The sequence below is a fragment of the Emydura macquarii genome, unplaced genomic scaffold, assembly GCF_026122565.2.
Source record: "Emydura macquarii macquarii isolate MOO-44397 ecotype Brisbane River unplaced genomic scaffold, CSIRO-AGI_Emac_v2 contig_767, whole genome shotgun sequence".
NCBI lineage: Eukaryota > Metazoa > Chordata > Testudines > Chelidae > Emydura > Emydura macquarii.
Window position 1 is genome coordinate 667,855 of NW_027130904.1, and position 21,280 is coordinate 689,134.

General features: G+C 39.2%; 1 protein-coding gene across 3 annotated transcripts in view; it reads right to left on the reverse strand.

The window, feature by feature from the left end:
- JAK2 (Janus kinase 2) overlaps positions 1-21,280 on the reverse strand; it is a 153,759-nt gene that overhangs the window by 69,775 nt on the left and 62,704 nt on the right. For all 3 annotated transcript variants that reach the window (XM_067543052.1, XM_067543049.1, XM_067543051.1), the window contains exons 3-5: positions 2,375-2,498; positions 755-872; positions 51-196 (exon numbers count right to left, since the gene is read on the reverse strand). In XM_067543052.1, coding sequence (XP_067399153.1) covers positions 51-196; positions 755-872; positions 2,375-2,498 — 388 coding nt within the window. The remainder of the gene's footprint in view (positions 1-50; positions 197-754; positions 873-2,374; positions 2,499-21,280) is intronic.

Consider the following 21,280-nt stretch of genomic DNA (forward strand, 5'->3'; position numbering starts at 1 on the left):
CATCATTTTATTGTATGTACAAGTAACATTGTTCTGAAGTAATGAATTACCTGACTGAATTGTAGATAGCCAGTGGAGTTTGGTCCTTTTCTTTGGCTACTCTCATCATGTCAAGAACAGCCATTCCAAGGCATTCTTCCTGTGTTTCATGAGTTACAGGCACTTTTACCCATCCATGCACAAAATCATCTCGCCACTGAGAGAAAAAAAGAGTGCAAGCAATCAGACTACACATTTACCTCATCATGATCTCTCTCATAATATTTTGTTTACTGAACATTCTTGTGACTCAATTCCTCTTTACCCAGAGTTCCGTGAATCCCTACACTGGCTCCCAGCTACCCTCCACCCCTTGGCAGCCCAGCTCCTGAAAAATCTGTATCAATTTATTGCTGATGTCCTACAAGGTCTGTTCAAGGACTGTATGGCCTTATATTTCCAGACCTGCTCTTCTGAAAAATTGGAGCTTGATCACTGCCGAGTGGAATGATATGGTAGAGGCAACATAGTCCTTCATCCCTCCACTTCATCCATAACACAGATCCACTGGGTTTTCATTCTCTCCTACCTCAGGTATAATATGGCTCTGAGTTTCCTTTGCATATTTAAGCTTGGCCTCTGAGAAAGTAAGTCAAACTTCAGAGTTAGTTCTGTGGGATGCTATCCAGATTCTATATTTGGATGATGGTGTCAAAAAGCAGAGGGAAAGAGGTTAAAAAACAGCCAATCATGAACTATCGATTGAAAGTCATACCTGAGCAAACAGATAAGACATGACAAGGTCATCAAGAACAGAGCTCTCTGCGCCACGGGAAACACCATACCGATATGCTCTGTTACTGCCATTGCAATACCAATGAGGAAAATAAAACCTATTGAGGAACATACATAATCTATAGTTAGGCAAATATCAACAGTATTACAGAGTATATCTACTGAAAAAGGCCACATTTTAAATACCATCACTTGACAAAGTTAAGATTATTTTTTATACATGACTCGGTCGCAAGATCCTTGGTCCTCTACAAACCTGAAGATACAATGAAATGTAACTACCTGGGTTATTATAACAATGCCCAAAGAAGACAAAATTATTCTACACCTAAACAAACAACCATTTAGCAATCCCAAAGAAAATGTTCTGTGTATCATGTCATTCAGTTCAATACAATGAGATAGCAGCACAGTGATGAATAAAGTGGTTCTTGAAGTGACACCTGGTTGCTGCAAACATTCTAACTGCTCCAAGTGTGACTAAATCATATTTTAGATTACTAAAAAATTGTTTTGGAACTAGTGGCAGCACTATAAAATTAATATGATATAGCTGAAGAACAGCAAGCTGTATTCTAATCCAACAAATATATTACTAACAAAACTGCCAGCCCTAAATTCCAAATCTCTATCGCTCATAATATACCGTATAAAACAAGGTACTGCTTGATTTTCAGATACTGTAGTTGATTGGTCTTAGTTTGCCTTGTATGGATGATCCTAGTGGAGAATGAACAAAACACTCTAAAAGAAGGGAGATTCTCAGACTAGCTTTGCTGACCACAACCACAGTTTAAATGGGAATTAGCAATATGTCTGAGTATTTGCAATGCATCTATGCAGTCTGGTAGTCATTCTTATCTTATACCTATAATAGAATAGGGAGCAAACTAATAGATGCGCACCCCAGAAATTTCAACAAAATAATTTCTGCATACAAGCAACGGACAAACCAACGCATTAATAGGACATTTTGCATTTCAATTTGCAATTAATTTATCAAAGGGACACCATGCTACCTTATGCAGCTCAAGGAAATAAAAGCTTTTTCCAGCAGGGAAAATTGTGGATGCACAGCTCAAAAAGTTCATTTTCACAAAACAGATTTTGTTTGTTGGATAGATACAAATTCTCCTGCGGATGTCCTGATAATTGGATGGGATAACTTAATTAGATCTGTACATCAGCATCTTAGCCATTGAAGTATTTTTTATATTTCAGAACTTCTGGTAATTACATTAGCATCATAACTCAAAAACACAAATACGAAATTCAGCTCGTTAGTTGATCATTAAACACAAACAAAAACAATAATTTGAACTCCCTGTACTTTCAGTACCTTTTTGGTTTTTTAACCTGAAGAGGCAAGTTTAGCAATGTCCAATACAAAGGCACAAACAACTGATTATTCAATTTACTCAATCCAACATATTTTATCAAGTTTTCTATCAAGCATCTAATAGTTCATATGGAGACTATAATTCAGTTACATTTTTACATTATATTGTTTGCTGCTGTTTTGTTATATTAACTTTTTGCATTAATATGACAAATAAATCACAATTCTTTTTTAGACATGATATCCGAGTTGTCATACTACCTTATTCGGTAGAGTATGTTGAGCCTGGTTGATTCTTCTATGTGGAAGATATGATTTGGAGGATACCAAGTTCGCTCTGTTTCATTCATTAGTGCGAACATGTTATGGTACACAGGCATGATACCTAGTAAAGCAACAGAAAATAAATGCTTACTAGGAAGTTCCTTATTATGCAGAACATATTTTTAGTAGAAAGAAAACACACCCTGGTAAAAGGTGGTGGACTGATAGTATCTGAGAGTCTTGTTAACTGATTATCCATAGCACTGGTAGGGCATAGTTGCATTGTAAGTTTCTGCATGCTGCAGTTTATTTTCTGTCTCAGTATCATCTCATTGTCTCTTTATGCTCCCCGTCTGTGTTGTGTCTATCTTCTGCTGTCTCTCACCTTATATTTAGGGCTTGTCTACACATTAAAATTAATCTGGAATAAAGTAGAATGTGATTTAAAGTAGATTAGTTATTCCTGATTCACTTCATATGTGCTTTAGGCCAGGTCTACACTACCACTTACTTTGGTATAATTTACGTCACTCAGGGGTGTGAATAAGCCACCCCTGAGTGACGTAGATTACACTGACCTATGTGCAGGTGTGGACAGCACTAGGTCGGTGGGAGAGCTTCTCCCACTGACATAGCTACTGCCTTTCACGGAGGTGGATTTATAATGCCGAAAGGAAAGCTCTCTCCCGTAGCACACAGTGTCTTCACCAGCAACTGCGCCAATGTAGCACTTCTAGTGTAGACTAGCCCTTACTCCCATCAGCTTAATCCCATGGAGCTAAACAGGAATAGTTATTCTGGAATAACTACCTAGGTAGACAAACCCTTAGATTATAAATTTTTCAGGGCAAAGAGCATTTGTATATAGTTATACAGTGCCTTACACAGTGGCCTTTAGGTATTACCACAATAATAATATTTTGTTTTAAAATTTTTCTTCTGTTTTTTCAAAAATTGAACAGACTAATGCATTTGATGTCTTGTTTGAATACTTAAAAATATTTTTTAATAAAAACACAAAAGCATATTTGATATGATATTTTTAATCAGTAAATGTCAGCAAACATCAATTTCACTGTACACACACACACACACACACACACACACACACACACACACACCTGAAGAAAAATAGTTCTATCAATAATTAAAATTTACTAGGGTGACCAGATAGCATATGTGAAAAATTGGGACACTTTTTTTTTCCAGCAGGAGTGGATATAGTTGCGCATATAAGACAAAAGCCCCTCATATCAGGACAGGTGATCACCCTGAAATTTACAGATAGGCAACATAAGAAAGAGGATGCTTGAAAACTTACTACAGTAAAAATCCAGAGATTTAGACTTTTGAATGAAGCTTGTTATAAACGAACTACCGAATTAATAGTAAAAAAGGTATGATTTGTTGATTTAAGGATATTTACTTTGTATATTTTAACATGTGATGTGAAAATTCGTATTTTTATGGTTTAAAAAGATTTAACTTCTTGAATCTCAAAGTTACTGTCATTAAAAAAATTTGATCTTCACATAATTTCCTGCAATTATGAAAATTTAAATTGAAAAAAACTGAAAAATATATTTAAAAATAAACTCTTCTCTCCTCTGTTCCCATCAAACAGGAAAAGATAACCAAGACAATGATTCAGCCAAATACCTGAGCACTTCTAAATTAGCATACGACTAGTCCAAGTACATAGTCTTCAGTGGGACTACGCCAATGCTCAAAGTTACTACGACTAAGGTCACAAAACTACAAGTTGCTCCTCCTTGGGATATATCTGTCTCTGTGCAGAACCCCATTTATTTGAGGCCACAGACCCAGGTCTGCAATTGCATCCATACTAGCAATGCCTTAGGTCTGTTTATTATTTTTAGTTTATTTAAAACAAAAAACAAAAAAACAACAACAACAAATCAGCTACTGCCATTAGCTCTTCAGTCCTCAACATTCTCCATTTAAAACCAGAACTGCTCAAAACATTGTTTTGTTGTAATCTGCCAGTTTGGTGAAATTGAAATGTTTCGAAGAAAGTTCAATTTTGGTAAAGTTCAACTGGAAAAGCTCACCTACCCGACTTCTCTAGAGCCTGCCTGGTGGGTTGTTGGCTAGTCTGAGCTTTCAGGTTCTCCAGTTCTGGAGCAGCAAACCAGGAGGACTGTCCCAAAACTAGGGCTCCATTCCCTCTCATAGAGAATTTTTAAAATTTGGCTTGCATTCGTAATTGTAACAAAACAATTTTTAAAATATCAAAATCATACATGAAACAGAATTGCCTTTCTCTGCCCTGCTCTACTTAAAACACTTTCAGATACAAAGGGGTAAACATAGAGGATCAGGATCTACCTCTTATTTTTCTTTCCCTGCTTCCTGTTTTCGCACCCACTCATTCAAATAAATAATCATACATGAAAAGGCCAGAATTTGTCAGCCATTTAGTCAGAACACAAAAATTAACAGACTGAAAGAAATACAATAAGGGCTTAGAACTGAACATGAGAAATCACAAAGAAACACTAAAAAGTATCAATAAATGAGCCAAATACATTTGTTATGTTTTATATTTAATAAATCATAAGGTTCATAGATTATTTGATATGACATAAATAACTGGTCAAAGTACAGAATGACATAAAATCAATTGCATTATGTGAGATTATTATGAGATGATGTGCCAGTCTATAACAAATACAAGTATTTTTAGTTATTATGTAATGTCATAATATTGAGGGAGAGGAAGATATGTAGAACAGTAGAAAAGAGCCTATTTGAAGCTTTCAGTCTTAGATGGGGGATGAGAAAGGTTTTCACTGATGTATTATGTGTAATGAAGCTGAATGTTTCCCATTAATGGAAAATAATTAGAGTAAACTAGAGAACATGGATGATGAAAAAACCTGGAAGTCACAAAAACAATGTTGTATAACTGAAAAACTGATTAATGGGGAAGAAGAGTTTATAAAGATTTTTACTTACTATATACTTTAAACATATTTGCTACAAAAGCAGTGAAACTGAATAAATGAAGAATGTATGTAACTAGATAAATGGCTAATATACATGGGCCATCCAAGTGGCGTAGAGATGACTGCAGCCTTCCTCCATCAGAGTCATCTAAAATTCTAACAGATCAATAAATATGACCTCATGGGAGTGTTCTGCTGAGGTAAAACAAAACATGCTAAATCTAGAATAGCTTGTTAGGATGAAGCATACAATCAACAATGGTAAAAATGTTCTTTATCCCTGGCCTTCAAATGTTATTTTGAGGACATTCTACATCAATCATATCACACAATGCTGTATTCCTCATTCTGCATATGGGGAGAAACGAAATAAGGGAGCCTCTAATCCTAAAATTAATTAGTTAATTAATTCACCTTGATTTGTTAACAGTCAGAGTTTAAGTTTATATTTTGTTTTGTTTTAAAGAGAAAAAACAGAAGATTTATTATTACGGAGTTTTATAAAGAAATAGTTTAGATGAACATGCATGTAATTCAAAATATGATATTGGTGATTAACATGATGGGCCACACATCCTGTTATTTCACGTGAAGAACTCCCTTTAACTTCAGGATGGTGACAGTGGTTACCAGGGGCCAAAATCATAGCTGAGGCATGGCATATCAGAAAGTTTCATAGATTCCAAGGCCAGAAGAGACTATTGTGATCATCTAGTTTGACCTCTTGTATAGCACAAGCCATACAACTTCACCAAAATAATTCCTAGACCGTATTTTAGAAAAATCCAATATTGATTTTAAAATTGCCAGTGACAGAGATTCCACCACAATCCTTGTTCCAATGGTTAATTACACTATTAAAATGTACACCTTATTTCCAGTCTGAATTTATCAATCTTCAACTTCCAGCCATTGGATCATGTTAAACCTTTCTCTGCTAGATTAAAGAGTCAATTATTAAGTATCTGTTCCCCATGGAGATACAGACTGTCATCCCTTAACCTTCTCTTTGTTAAGCTAAAAGATTTTGCTCCTGGAGTCTGTTACTATAAAGCTGGTTTTCTAATCCTTTAATCATACTTGTGGCTTTTCTCGTACTGTCTACAATTTATCAACAGCCTTTCTGAACTGTGGGCACCAGAACTGGACCCAGCATTCGAGCTGCAGTAGCACCTGTGCCCAATGAAGAGGTAAAATAACCTCTCTACTCATACTCAAGATTCCCCTGTTTATGCATCCCAGGATCTTAATAGCTCTTTTGGCCTCAGTGTCACACTGGGAGCTCATGTTCCGCTGATTACCCACCACAACCCTCAAATCTTTTTCAGTTGTTTTCCCCCCCATTCTGTAAGTATGGCCTACGTTCTGTGTCTTATCCACTTCCCCTTTCCTCACCCTTTTCCTCAACTTCTGTTTGTCTGGAAGCAAGGATGGTGACTGGCGTAAGAACCTTTAAGTTGTCTCTACCCCACTGGTGGAATAACTTTTATACAAGGAGGATACTCCTTGGGCCAGATTATTAATTTAGTGTGGTGGAAAGCAGTTGTAACACACCAGAGGACTTGGCTCAACATGTTTCACTAGGCTTTGTCAAAGTAAATGGCGTGAGCCAAGATGTGCAGTGCCAAGTATAAAAGTAAAACACACGAGGTGTACTGGAATTGAATCATTGACTCTGATGTCAATGAGAATTGTACACAGTCTAGAAATTAAAAAAAATTGAACCCAATACATGACTCCTACCTTGCCTAAGTGATGACATAAACATCAGGAGGAGCAGGCTATGTAGTAATTATCACAGACAATTCAGTAAAAAACAAATGCAATAATATTCAGCGATTTTTTCTCTTTTGTCTAAGACTGCAATTTCATGTCTGAACACCTAAAAGCATTTTCTAACAAACATCTTTGACATGTATTTATTTTTTAAAATAATACACACAGTAAGTGAAACTGAATAACAATAATACATATTTTACTGAAATTAACTTTGAGGGAGCTTTTTAAAAAGGAATGTGGTATTTCTAAACACTTCATTTATTTTAATGTCTCATGGAACACTACAATACTAACTAGAGCTAGGTGGGAAATCGTTTATGGATTAAAGTTTTCATTTTGGGTTTTCCGGTTTTCCAATGGAACAATGGAAAGCAGACACGATGTGAAAATTTTAGTGTAGCTGAAACCCAATTTTCCACTGAAGAAAGTTTTCACAGAATTATCATCTACCAGCTCTAAGAAACACACTTCCTACGAGTGATTACAATACTGCTGTATGTTGATAAAATTATCTTATTGAATTATAGAGCTTTGGCTGTACAGGTGTTCCTCATAATGATTCAAAGTGTCAGGAATCTATTAACTATGGAATTCAACGATGAATGCTGGGAGACTGAGAACTAAATGATCTTGTGAGTGATCATGCTCAGTTTCCTGCATATTGAGAATCTCTAACAAACTTGGCTGATACCAGAAATTAGGCCTTTTGATTATCTTTGGCATAAGAATGTAACATGAGAATGGCCATACTGTGTCAGATTAATGGTCCATCTACCTCAGTATCCTGTCTTCTGACAGCAGAAGAGATAAAAAGTTAGATCAAGACTTCTGAGAGGAAGACCATGACCATAAAGGCAACGGGAGAGGGAGGGTGAAGTGCTAATCTAGGGCCAGATTTTTAAAGGCAAAGTTTCACATGCATCTTACTCCAACATGCACATGAACAAAATTGTGCCTCTGAAAGTCTAGCCTTCTGGAACAAAGATGTACTCGTCTTTCCATGGTGACCTTTAGATGTGGATGTGACCAGCCAAGTGTTTTTTTCCTAGTTGAGTTTATGCCCTTTTTTGCTTCTTTATGATGTATAAAGACCTGAACATTTTTTAAAAATATTTTCTGCTTGTGTTGTTTTGTTTGTTTGTTTGCTTGTTTCTTAAACTTTACTAATATTATCAATATCAACTCTGGCTTTCCTTGATTTTGCTGGAGGACTTCCTGTATGTCTCAGAGCCTGATCCTTGTAAGCTCTCACAGCTGAGTTGAATGAACACAGTGCTGAATCTTTAACAAAAATATCCCTTTCCCAAAATGTTCATCATTAAAATGATTATTTTAAAATTAATTAAAATTAAATAATAGAAACAAACAGCTGGATTCTCAGCCACTTATACTCAGACTTGAAAAACCTTGATTTTTCTAAATGAAATAGCTAGAAAAGGATCTTCATTTGCTGAACAGGAAAGAGTTTCCTGTTCAGATCCTTTGGTTTTTAACTTATGCTTGGGAAAGGTATGTGCTCGTTCTCCGACTAAGGAGCTGCTATTTCCATGATTTATGCTAGGCTTGACAAACAGGAAACATCTTATTCTAAAAGAGGTTTGTTACCTTTGCTCCCAATAAGGAAGGATGCATGAGAAGCTGTTTCATAGCAATAGGGGTGGCATGAGGGAGGCCACTGCAGCTTGGTGTCAGATACCTGCGTCTGGAGGTTGAGGGAGAAGGGGCTGGGATGAAAGCTAAAATATAACAGGCACAACGAGTCATAATGACAAAGGAAATGGGATGGTTCAAATAAAGAGGAGGAAAGGAAACTGGAGTAGTAGCTAAAGCTTATTATACAAACAGAATAGGAGAGAAAAAAGCAAATAAGCTAGGCACTGATTAAAAATATGAGAGAGAAATTAGGTAGGGGCTATCAAGCAAAACACACAACGGGCATGAGTTAAAAGGAAACTAAGCAAAGTTTCATGAACAAAAGGGGAAATTAAGGGGGAGGGAGGAAATTGCATGTGGCATCTCTCCCTGCTCTGTACAATGTCTAGTTATATTCAACTCTTCAGGGCAGGAAACTTGTCTTCTTATATCATGTCTAAAGTACATTAATGGTGCTACAGAAATCACTGATTCATTTACATTTCTGATGTAGTTAATCAACTCTCTATATGTAACAGCAATAACTTGCTGAGCAAATGTGATTCACTCTTGAGTCATCATTTATTTGAAGCTGTAGCAGAACAGCTGTTGCATTTATCCCTCTACACAGGTATGAAGCTTACAACAAAAGGTCTACAGTAAAGCGGTCTCACTCAGAAGAGGAATCTAATGGGAAAATCATCTGACACTTCCTTGTACTGGAGCCAGCAAAATGTGCAAGAGCTGTAGGTCCTTACAGATGATTTTCAAGAAATGGAAGTCATGGACTTACAGGAAAATACAGGGATGGAAAGCATTGTGCAATGTAACCAAAGAAAAACCAACAACTAAAAAACCCTAAGAAAAACCCAGAACTAGTTAGTAATAAAAGCATTACGTCACAGGATGAAGCGTAAAGAACTGAATAGAAGCCCGACGGTTCAAATAAGCATATCTGACCGATTATAAATTTCAGAAATAAATCAAACTGTTACAACATTTCACAGAGTTCAATAATAATCTATCCTATCCAATCAAATAGAGTCTCCCTCTGATATATTAAGTGTGGGCTCCAGGCATCTTGATCTCAGTGAAAGGTGAAAAGGAAAGAACTGATATACAAAATGCATATTTATGATGCCTTTTACCTCAAAGTACTGAATACTTTACTACAACCCCCTCCCCCACACACTGCTCTATATTTTACACAGAGGATCGCTGCCCAATTCACTATGCAAGTTGGATGATGCACTGTGAACAAAGGAGTTGTTCAGTATATATTTTTTATCTTCACTGTTCAACATGTGGTTCCCTGCCTCATTCACTAAACGCCACCCATCCTTCACTAAGAATGAAGCAAGAGTCCGTGAGCTGTAATCGCAGCATCTAAAACCCCAAAGTCAATTTGATGTTCTTCTCTAGATAAGTTTCACTATGGATAAAGGGCAGCATATTGATAAAAGGGAGCAATCTCAATCAAAGTCACTTATGTCTACACTGTGGAGTGATGTCGATTTAATTTCAGTTGACTTTCCTCCGTCGAACTTACGAAGTTGGAGGTGTGTGATCACACCATGTGCATTGCGTCGGGGGTTTGCGTCCCCACCAGCCGCACTTGCATCGATAATCAGTGTAGTGCACCATGGGTAGCTATCCCACAGTGTAACTACCCGCAGTGCCTTTTGGGAAGGTTGTCGTCCTCCCATGATGCAACATGCTCCCTCACCCCCTTTGTCCAAAACAGACAGACAAACGTTTTTTCGCGTCATTTTTCCAAACCCATCTCTGCTGCACGCACGCCATTGCTGGAGAAGCAAGGAGCCCGCTCAGCTCTCCACTATCATAGTGAGCATCACAAACGCCTCATGACTTATCCTGCAGTATTTTCAAGGCTGAGACAGAAGCCACAGCATGAAAAATTGTGATGTTACTGAAGTCGCCCTGCTACAAGCCATAGAGTGAAACAATTCACTTTTGCTGCAGTCTGTCATGCACCATCTGCAGTTGGCTGAGCACCACTTCTGCTCCTAGGAAACAAGCACAGACTAGTGAGATCGCATCATTATGAAGGTGTGGGATGATGAGCAGTGGCTGCAGAACTTTCGTATGCAAAAAGCCACTTTCATTGAACTTTGCACAGAGCTATCCCCAGCCCTGAAGCACATGAATACTCGCTTGAGATCTGCTCTGACAGTGGAGAAGCAAGTGGCCATCGCTCTGTGGAAACTAGCAACCACAAACTGCAATGGTCAGTTGGGAATCAATTTGGAGTCGGTAAATCCACTGTGAGAGCTGCTGTGATGCAAGTGTGCCGGGCCATTAATAGACTTCTGCTAAGAAGGGCAGTGACTTTGGGAAGCGTGAAGGACATAGTGGATGGGTTTGCCACAATGGGGTTCCCAAACTGTGGCGGGGCAAGAGATGGCACGCATATTCCTATCTTAGTACCGGACCACCTTGCCACAGAGTACATAAACCAAAAAAGGGATACTTCTCACTGGTGTTGTAGTCCCTTGTGGATCACATAGGATATTTCACCAACATCAATTCACTTTCTTCCCTGATCAAAAAATAAATATTGGCAATGTTGAAATGCCAATACTGATCCTGGGGGATCCTACCTAGCCCTTGCTCCCCTGACTAATGAAGCCCTACACTAGGCACCTGGACAGCAAGAAGGAGCGTTTCAATGATAGGCTCAGCAAGTGCAGAACGGTGGTGGAATGTGCATTTAGCTGCTTAAAGGCAAGATGACGCAGATTGATCACTAAGTTAGACCTCTGTGAATGCAACATCCCCACTGTTATCTTTGCCTGCTGTGTGCTCCGTAATGTGTGTGAAACAAAGGAGGGAAGTTCCCATAGGGTCAGGTCATGGAGGCTGATAGGCTGGTCACAAATTTTGAGCAACCAGATTCCAAAGCTACGCTGAGAGCCAACTGCGGAGCGCTGCACCTCAGGGAAGCAATGAACTGCAGTAATGTACATCTCTGTCAGTGCTGTGCCTTCCCTTCCCAACCCCCACCCTCACACCATTGCTCCGCTCTCCTTCTTTCCCTGCTGACAATCCCCAAACTCTCAATGAATAAAGAGTAATGTTTTTTAAAGCAGTACAGTTTTATTGGTGACCCATTACAGTGGGGGGAAAGGAAGATAATTTAACATTCTCATAAGGCTGCTTGGCCATCCAAATCAAAGTGTGACTGTGCAAACAGCAAAGAATACTTTACCATCCCAAAGATTGGTTTGGGAGGAGATGGTCCAAAGGGATTGGAAGAGGGTCTGGGTGAAGTGCCGCGGGAGAAAACCCAGAGGCACCCGTTCCCGGACCCCTAATACCCATGCCAACAATATCATGGCTAGGAATTGTCTGTATTGGGGCCCAGAACACCATCCACAGCAGGGGAATAACATGCAGTGACTATATTGGTTGGGTACTGTAAACTTGTGCCATCTTCCCTAGGTGACCATGTGTGATATCAGTCTCCTGAGAGTAACGCAGGCGGAAAGAGAAGATTTGCTGCAAGCATCGGATACAGGTCTGGCCTTTATGCTGCTATTCTGTGTTCTGTAATGATAATAGCAGAGTGGCGGGGAAAAGTGTCCTACCGTGACAGAAGAAATAATGCTTGTCCTCCCCAGAATCCTTCTGCAAAGGATTGCAGAGTACCAACATGAAAGTTTCCTGGAGATATTCATGGAGGATTCTCAGAGTATCCCTGTGCACATAAATAGTATGTTCTGGGGCTAACCCTCTGCTTCAATGGACCAATACCCAGGAAGCCCAACCCCACAAAAACACAAACTCCTTTTTTCCCCACAAATAAGAAGGTGGACTGGGGACATAACCACAGAAGTGCAATTTGCTATACACACTCACTAGATGTGCCTTTCCTGGCATCTTGGTCAACATCGCTGTCCTGTGTCTGGCTGGGCTGCTCTGCGGTAACAAACAGGTCCTGGCTCTCAGGGAGAATGGATATCCCACTCTCCTGATACTCATCATCCACAGAGCCTTCCTCATTCATCCTGGACTGGCATTCTTCAGAGGTATCAATGCTGTGCAGCATCATAGTGGTGGGGTCACCACCAAGAATCGCATGCAGCTCCTCATAAAAGCAGCACTTCTTCGGGGATGAGCCAGAACTGTTCGCCTCCCTTGTTTTCTGATATGCCTGCTTCAGCTCTTTGATTTTAACACGGCACTGCTGTGTCTCCCTATTGTGACCCTTCTCCACCATACCATGCAATATCTTCTCATAGATATCTAAATTTCTTTTGCTGTCTCAGAGCTGAGCCAGAACAGACTCTTCGCTCCACAGGCTGATGAAATCCAAGACCTCAGGTCGACTCCATACTGGAGCATGTTTGGGGTGTGCAGTCGCCATAAGCAGTTCAGCTACAAAGTTCTCTCCACGCTGACCAAACAGCAAATGGGAATTCAAAATTTCCCGTGGCTTCAGAGGAGGGGCTGTTTCATGTGCACGTGGCTGTGGTGCAGCAGACTGCGAATGTCCAGAGTGGTCACAACAGAGCATTATGGGATACCTCCCGGAGGCCAATGACGTCAATTTACGTTGCACTCTGCCTATACTGACACTCATTCGATCCATAGAATTCGACTTCAGCACTACGCCATTTGCAGAGGTGGTTTTATTAAGTCGAATTTTACAGCGATTTAGGTCAGCGGAACTGACATGCCAATGGAGACACATACTTTATGTGGTCAGCATAAGCCGCATTACGTCGACCTACATTGTCAGTGTAGACCAGGCCTTAACTGCTGCTCTCAAGATCTGCTGTTAGTTGCTTTGCTAAGAACAAGGCAGGGATTGGAATATTCACCAGCAAACAGAGAGGACAGCATACAAGGACAATTTGTTGTCAACTGTATGTTGAAGCAGGATCTGCACACCAATCCACACCTCAGAGTTTAGTTTTCATAATTCCAATTGGGCCTGAGCATCCACAAAGAAAACATCATTGATGTAAACACAGCAAATCCCACCAAAATTTGTTGTGTTTTGTTCTAGGTTTTAAAGAAGTGTCAACATGTTGTGTGCCAGAATATTATACACGTAAAAATGAAATTTACAGTATGTGAACAAAAACAAAAAGAGTCAAAATAATTGGGCCAGGTCAAACTGCTGTGGAAAGACTTTACAGAAGACAGAATATATGTCTGAAACATATCTTTCCATATATGTCTTCCTAGCACTACTAACAGCATGGACTTTTTGAGCAGATAACTGAAGTTGCAGAAGCACTTATAACTCTCTTCTTCTGGGGAAAAAAAATAATCTGCTGAGGCACAGGTAAGTAAACAGCAGTTGAAATAATGACTAAAACAACTATCTTCATTGTAAGCAAAATAAGAGAGGAGACTGAAAGCCTTTCATGGCAGGAACTGCATCTCTTCTGTATTTCTGCACAGCACTGAGCACATGGTCAATGCTCAATTATTTAATTAATAAATAATCAGAAGATGAGATATTGGCTCAGACAACTAAACTAACAATGTGAAAAGAGAATTCAATGTCCTGTTAAAAGAAATTATTCTTTAGTGTAAGCATCTACTAAATTGTTACCTAAAATATATATATATGGACTATTGCTGAGATAAAACTGTGATTGTTCTTTGGGCAGAAGTTTTATGAAACAGATTGTAGCAAGGCGCTGTGGCCTTCCTTGGAGCCTGGGACCGAGGAAGCGTTGCTCTGCCCCCAGTGGACAGAACCAGCCCCTGCAGGCCCAGCCATCCGGAAGCAGAGGGGTGGAGCCAGGCCTAGGGCTGGCAGTATAAAAGACAGGCCCAGTAGCTCAGTTGGGGGACGGCTGCCGCAGGAGGCAGACGCGTCTTCACGGAGGCTGCAGCCTAGGCCTGATCCAGGTCCCGCAGCTGGGTGGCAGAGACGCCTTGCCGACCGGAGCCTCCACCCTTGGCTGGATCTGCCCTGCCTGAGTGACTGGTGGGGCTGCCCGACCCTGTTGACCGTAGGGTCACCTGGCCCGCAGAACTGGAGAGGGCCCCTGGACCCTGTTGATTGGAAAGGGCCGTCAGACCCTCCTAGCTGGGAAAAGCTAACCCCGCCCGCTGGATGGGAAAAACCCCCACAGGCTGGCCCTGACCTGGAGGAGTTGCCTGGCGTGGAGGACCCACCGGCGTGGACTGGCCCTACCAGACCGGAGGAACCCCTGGGACCCTGCGACCTGGATGAGTTACCCCTCGCCGACAAAACTCAGGTATTCCCAGACCTGCTGCCAGTCGACGGTGAGGGATTCACCGGACGCCGGCTCACCATCTCCCCCAGCAACCCCGAGGGGAACACGTGGATGCAGGTACCCTGGGATTGGGTGGGAGGAAGTGGCCCAGGGACGAGCCAGTAGCTGAGTCTGGGCCGAAACCCCTCCGTCAGCATGTTGCGGCGGGAGCCCTGCTGACTCAGTGGCAAACGCCTTTGCCACTGATAGGGCCCTGGGCTGGGACACAGTGGAGACGGGTGGGCCTGCGTCCCCCTCCCCTCTTCTCTAGCCACCCCAGGCGAATGTGCTCCCCCCTACCGCTACTGACAGCGGAGCCACTGATGCTTGCCCGCCCGCCCTGCCTGAGGGCCGGGGCAACAGACACCTAACCGACTGCTAATTCCCCTTAGCAGAGGCGCTGTGGCCTTCCTCGGAGTCTGGGACCGAGGAAGGGTCACGATGCACCCACCGGGCCGGGCCGCCCGCTTACACAGGCCATGTGGCTGCTAAATGTGGAAAGTGGCCTCTTCTAGTCTTGTGTCAAAGTTGTTGGATAACAGCACCTGAAGGACTGTAGGATGGTATAAAGTAATTCATCGAACCACTAAAAGGAAGTTATAGGATCATTTGGTGAATTGACACCTCACCTAATTCACCTCTTAAAACATCTAAAAATCCACCAGCATTGAACATGGATTTGAGTTGAAAATACTCCTGGGTCACTCTGGATCTATGAAGAACTGACCTTGTAACATATGCAAAGTTTTATTCTTCCACTCTCATTTCTCACTGCAGTCAATGAGAGTCGCAGTTAGAATCATTTGCTTTGCAACTCCTTATTTTCTCCTATATCTGCTAAAGGCTTGTCTCCATTCCAAAGTTTTTACTGCTTTAATCATATGGATATAGTTAAAGCAGTACAGCCCCGCTTAGTGTGGATGCAGTTATACTGGTGTAAAAATGCTTATACCAACATAGTTTATTCCCATACAGAAAAGGCAAAAAGCTACACTGGGATAACATTTATACCTATATAAGAGTGCCCATGTTAGTGGTTGCATCAGTATAATTATTTTGGTAAAAAAAATCCCATTATCAAACAAAAATGGTTATACCAGTACAAAAACTGTGTGCAGATCATGCTTTGTCTACAATGCATAAGTGTGTTAGAAAATGTGTCAACTCACGTTTTAATTAACACGTTGTTAAACAGCACTGAGCACCTAGTGTAGACAAACAGTAATGTGAATCCAGGTTACTTACGACTGTATGAATTGATTAGACCATACTTTTCAGTTACAGAGTACAGAACTCTCCAGTGAATCATGGTAAGAAAGGATAACAGAATAAAGGAACTACAGCTACTTTTTATCTGAAAAATTAATACACTTTACAATATGTAGCTGTGCCCATGAAAATCCTCCCTATCTTAAGACAACGCTGGCAAAGCCTGCAATATAGTTATGCCACAGGACTTACAACTTTGGGCCTTCCTTATGTACAATTAACAATTCTGTCATCTTGTTGCTTGTCCAAGTGAAATTAGAATAGCCATTTCTAAGCAGCAATAGCAATCTCCAGAAGGAAATCTCTTTAAACTGGAACTTCGAGCTCATTAGCAAGTCAGATGAGGTCAAAAAAATATCACAGCCAACAATTTTAGTGTGTCTCCTTACACAAAATAGAGGCGACAATTAGCAACTGTGGCAACAAGTAACTGAGGACCAACAGAAAAGTTCTCTTATGAGCGTTCAATCTCCATTTGCAGTTATGACAGTTCAACCCTGAAGTCTTGATTGAAGGGAAGGACTATTCAGAAGAAAGTCCTTGCCAGCTAAAAGAATGCACAGAGATGCCTATCAAAAAGCATTTATACAAGTGAAGCCAAACTTGTTGTATAAATATGAGGTGTGCAAAATATAGAGTAAATCTATAGCAGGAAAAATAGAAGAGAATTTGCTTGACAGCTAGCTAACCTTTTTGATGCTGTAGTTAAGATTTCTCAGCAAATTAATGTATTTTGCTGTTTCCACAAGCAACCCTTGAAAGCTACTAGTTTTGTACCATTTATTGTTAATTTCTTATTAGGTTCTGAGAGAACATGGAACTAAACAAATCTCTTGAGTTGCAATTTAAGTAGTTGGTTATCTGTTCTGGCTTTTTAAAAAAGTATTAAAATATTATTGAAATATTACTGCCAAATAGTCATTCAACAAGTACAATGCAAAAAACTTTGCACTTTCAGTTATCTACACAGTAGAGACTATTTTAAGTAGGTTAAAATCCTCTAGGCAATATTATGTATTTTATTTATTACTCCTGTAATTCAGACAAAGGAAGAATCAACATATTAGTTAGCGTTTAAAAAACAAGTACTTGGGGTGAAAGGGGATTTATTCAGGAAAGTGAGCTGGGCAGTATTCCATCTAGTGGGTGAAAGGTCACACTAAAAATAGACTAAAAAGAAAAATTCTTGATTCTTAAAATACACCCGATGCATGAAACACACCATTTTGATGGGATTCTAGAAATACACTCAAGTGAGCCATTTCTAAAATCTGTCTGATGATGAAAAACGTTAAGTCCATTCATAGGGAAAGATATACATTGTTTTCCAAATTCTGATTTAGATAATGCGAAGGAAAACCATATTAGGTATTACAAATCATCAATGCATTAGTAAAATCTTAAATTAACAAAGATTTTAAGAATAATCACCTTCCACTATGCAAATAAAACACCTTTTAAATTGAAATGAAAGAACTTGAGATTTTTCTAATAATTTGTATCCAATTTGCATACCAAAAATTCTATTTGTTATTCCCAACTGCCAGTTTTTATCAGCAGGCCTCTGGCACTCAGGTTTTGGGGTGGGCTTTTTTTTTTGTTTGTTTTTATTTTATTTTAAATTTACATTTTGGAAAGGTAAAGTTAGGATTTGATAAAACACTGATAAGTGATAGCCAGGCCCAGGAAAACACTTCGTAAAATAAACATCCACACACAGCTCTGCACCTTAGTCCTGCTTTGCAACTGTCTGTGCTAATCCAGTCTTGAAGCTCTTTCTAAACAATGACGCCCCAGTTGTGTTAACTGTGCTGGCTAATTGTTTTATAAATGGGACAAATATCCACCAGAAATTAAATAACTTAGAAAATGTATTTCATTTGGGATTTAAAAGATAATTGCATTTTGGTGAGCAGGGGGGAAAAGCTCTCATATGCCAAGGTTATGGGCTTGGTATTAAAAAAACCCGAGATAGACAGATTAGATAGAGAATCATGAAGTCCTACCCATCGTACAACTAGCATTTTTCATCATTTGCCACCTTTTTCACAGCCAGCTAGTTCTACTTACAGTATATTTCTTCTTTTTCGAGGCAAATTGGGATCTAAGATTTACCTTTCTGCTCTGATCTTTATAATCTGTTAGATCACATATTTTACATTCTGGTAAAATATAACTGTTCCCTGACATAATTATCCATTTATTTCCTGATTTTCAAGACATTGAACAAGAATAATGAAGTCTTGAAATCATGTATATAAATAGCTGTATCAGCCATTCAGAAAACATTGGTGGAAGGCAGTCTCAATCATGTCATGTACATATTCTCATAATTTATCAAAGTTTCACAAACTGTCTCTTCAGAATGAAAACTCTTAAAATATATGCAATCTCAGCATTGTAAAAGCTGAAAATCTTTTGCAGAATGATGATCCCACTTTTTTATATCACTTACCCCTAGATCATCTATTAGGCCCAGATGAAATAAGGATTAAACTAAAACAACAGAAGCCAGGGTCTATTTCCAAGTGCAGAATCTGACTCTTAATTTGCAGATTTAACAATTTAGCATAAAATTAATTTAAATAATATCTTTGCTAACATACAAAACAGAAAATTAACAGTAACATTATGACAAATTTATTCAATTTCAGTTTTAAAAAAATCCCAGGAGAATGTTCTGAATAAATAGTGACAAAGCAGGAAAAAAAGTTAAAATTTTATGTCTTTTTTCTAGATAGCTTTATACATACACACTTGAAAATAGAACACACTGTTGGGCTAACGTTCTTTTAAATGTAAGTTTAAACAGCTCCTTGGTTAGTTGAAAAGGAGGACATTTTGGACCATCCCTCTTTCAGATTAACCGATTTAAAATATCAACAGGAAATTATACTTCCATATTTCCTGTAAAATGACATAATAAAACTGCAGATTCACTGGAACAGACCTCCCACTAAAATGTCTGAAATTATTTTTTCAGATACAGCAGTATTCTTTTCCCTTCACGAATTACAATGACAAATAATTACTAAAATACACAGGAATCCTCAATAAAATCCTTTTACTGCTAATACTATAACTATTTTTTTTCATTCAGGGTAGAAAGTTGTATTTCCAAATTGGTGTAGAGATATTTGTATGACAAACTCTTCAAACAACATTGAAAGAGGGTTGCATTTGCTATACCTTAACAAAAAAATAACTAGATGATACTAAGTTTCTGTTTTAAGTATGCTGAATTTGCTTTTTGTTTCTGTATTAGCTTCAAACCAATATTTATATAGCAAACATTCCACGGACAACAGACTTAAAGCAAAGTCAGTGCAGATTGGAAAAACCTTCAATTGTTTGAGCTGTGTAAAAGGTACAAGACGAGATTGTCTCTTTGGCTATTGATCTGTGCCTGCATGGCAAAACCACTTGGCACAAATAATGATTCACCCTTACTTTGATGTAGCTGCAATCTCTACCAAAATATGTCTTAGAGTTACACAAACCACAGATTTTTTTTTTTTTAAAACAATTACTGGGTCCATTATATGTTCACCAATTTTACTACTCCACCAATGTATTTTGGTGTCATGGTTACAGAGCTAACTATACCTCTGTCCCTCTTCTTGTTTCTCTGAGTGCACCTCCTCAACTATAAGGCATTGTGCCTTCACTTCTGAGGTGGAATTCTGCAATTCTCCCCACTCTTTGACTGGACCCTAGGCTACAGTACCCTGTGCATCAACTAGTCTTACTCAGCAGGTCTGAGTTCAGACACATGTGGTCCTTGTCTTCAGGAATCTGTCACCAGTGGTTACGGTGACAACAAAGCCTTAAATCAAATGTATTCTTTATTTTGCAGTAGAAACAAAGCAGAAGAGTTGAGGTTTCCCCCACCCAAAATAACAAAATTCTACACACATGTCCACCTAAAGGCTTACAGTTACCTTATGGTAATCCAGGCAGGCCTAAATTTCTCCAGACACTGCAGCAGGTACCTGCATATTAGTCTGGTTTCCTGAAAGAACTATCCAGTCTCTTGAAAGTGTGATCCTTTTTAAACTGCTACAGTCCTTTTGTTCTTCTGGTTTCCAGGCTATGGCTCTTGTCAAAATAAGTTTTGTAAAATGGCTAATATAATAGCTTGGGCATTATCTCTCAACAACCCTTAAGTGTTTCCCTAGAGATGCTGAGGGCTTGTTTACATTTACAGCACTGCAGATGCGCCACTGTAGTGCTCAGTGAAGACGCTATCTACACCAATGGCAGAACCGTTAGTAGATGTACTCCATCTCCATGAGAAGCAGTAGCTATACTTATGGGAGATGCCATTCTGTCGACATAGTGCTGTCTACACTGGGACTTAGGTCGGTATAACTATGTGGTTCGGGGATGTGGAAATTATATCATAGTTATACCAACATAAATTGGTTGTGTAGACCAAGGCTTAATCTCAGTCATTGTTTCCCCTCCTGTTTGTTTTTCATGACAGCTCCCTATTTTGCCAAATGAACAGATTCATCTAGTAAACACCTCAATAACCAGGTCAATATACAGTATTCATAAATTATTACAGAGCAACTAGCACAGGGATATCCAACATTAAGCAACCTTAATGTAAAAATATAAAACTAAATTGTTTGATTTTACATTGATCATGAAATCAGAGTTACTATTGGAAAACATTTATATTTAGACAATTAAATTATATTAATGAGAACAATACTCCTTTGGCCTTTGAACAGAAATCTCAAATTTGGGCTTAATATTCCAACAAATATTTTTATGCTCTACAAATTGCTCTACATTCCTTAAATGAAATTAAAGCTGATCACCATAGGGTTTTAACTACACACAAGAATGGGCTGAAAAGCTTGAAGGAACAATAAAACAAGATATTATAGTTAATTACTCTATATACTTACTTTCAGTTTGTGTTCCTGACAGGTCACTTAACAGGTAACAAGTTACAAAGCCTAAACTTTTCATTACATAGATAT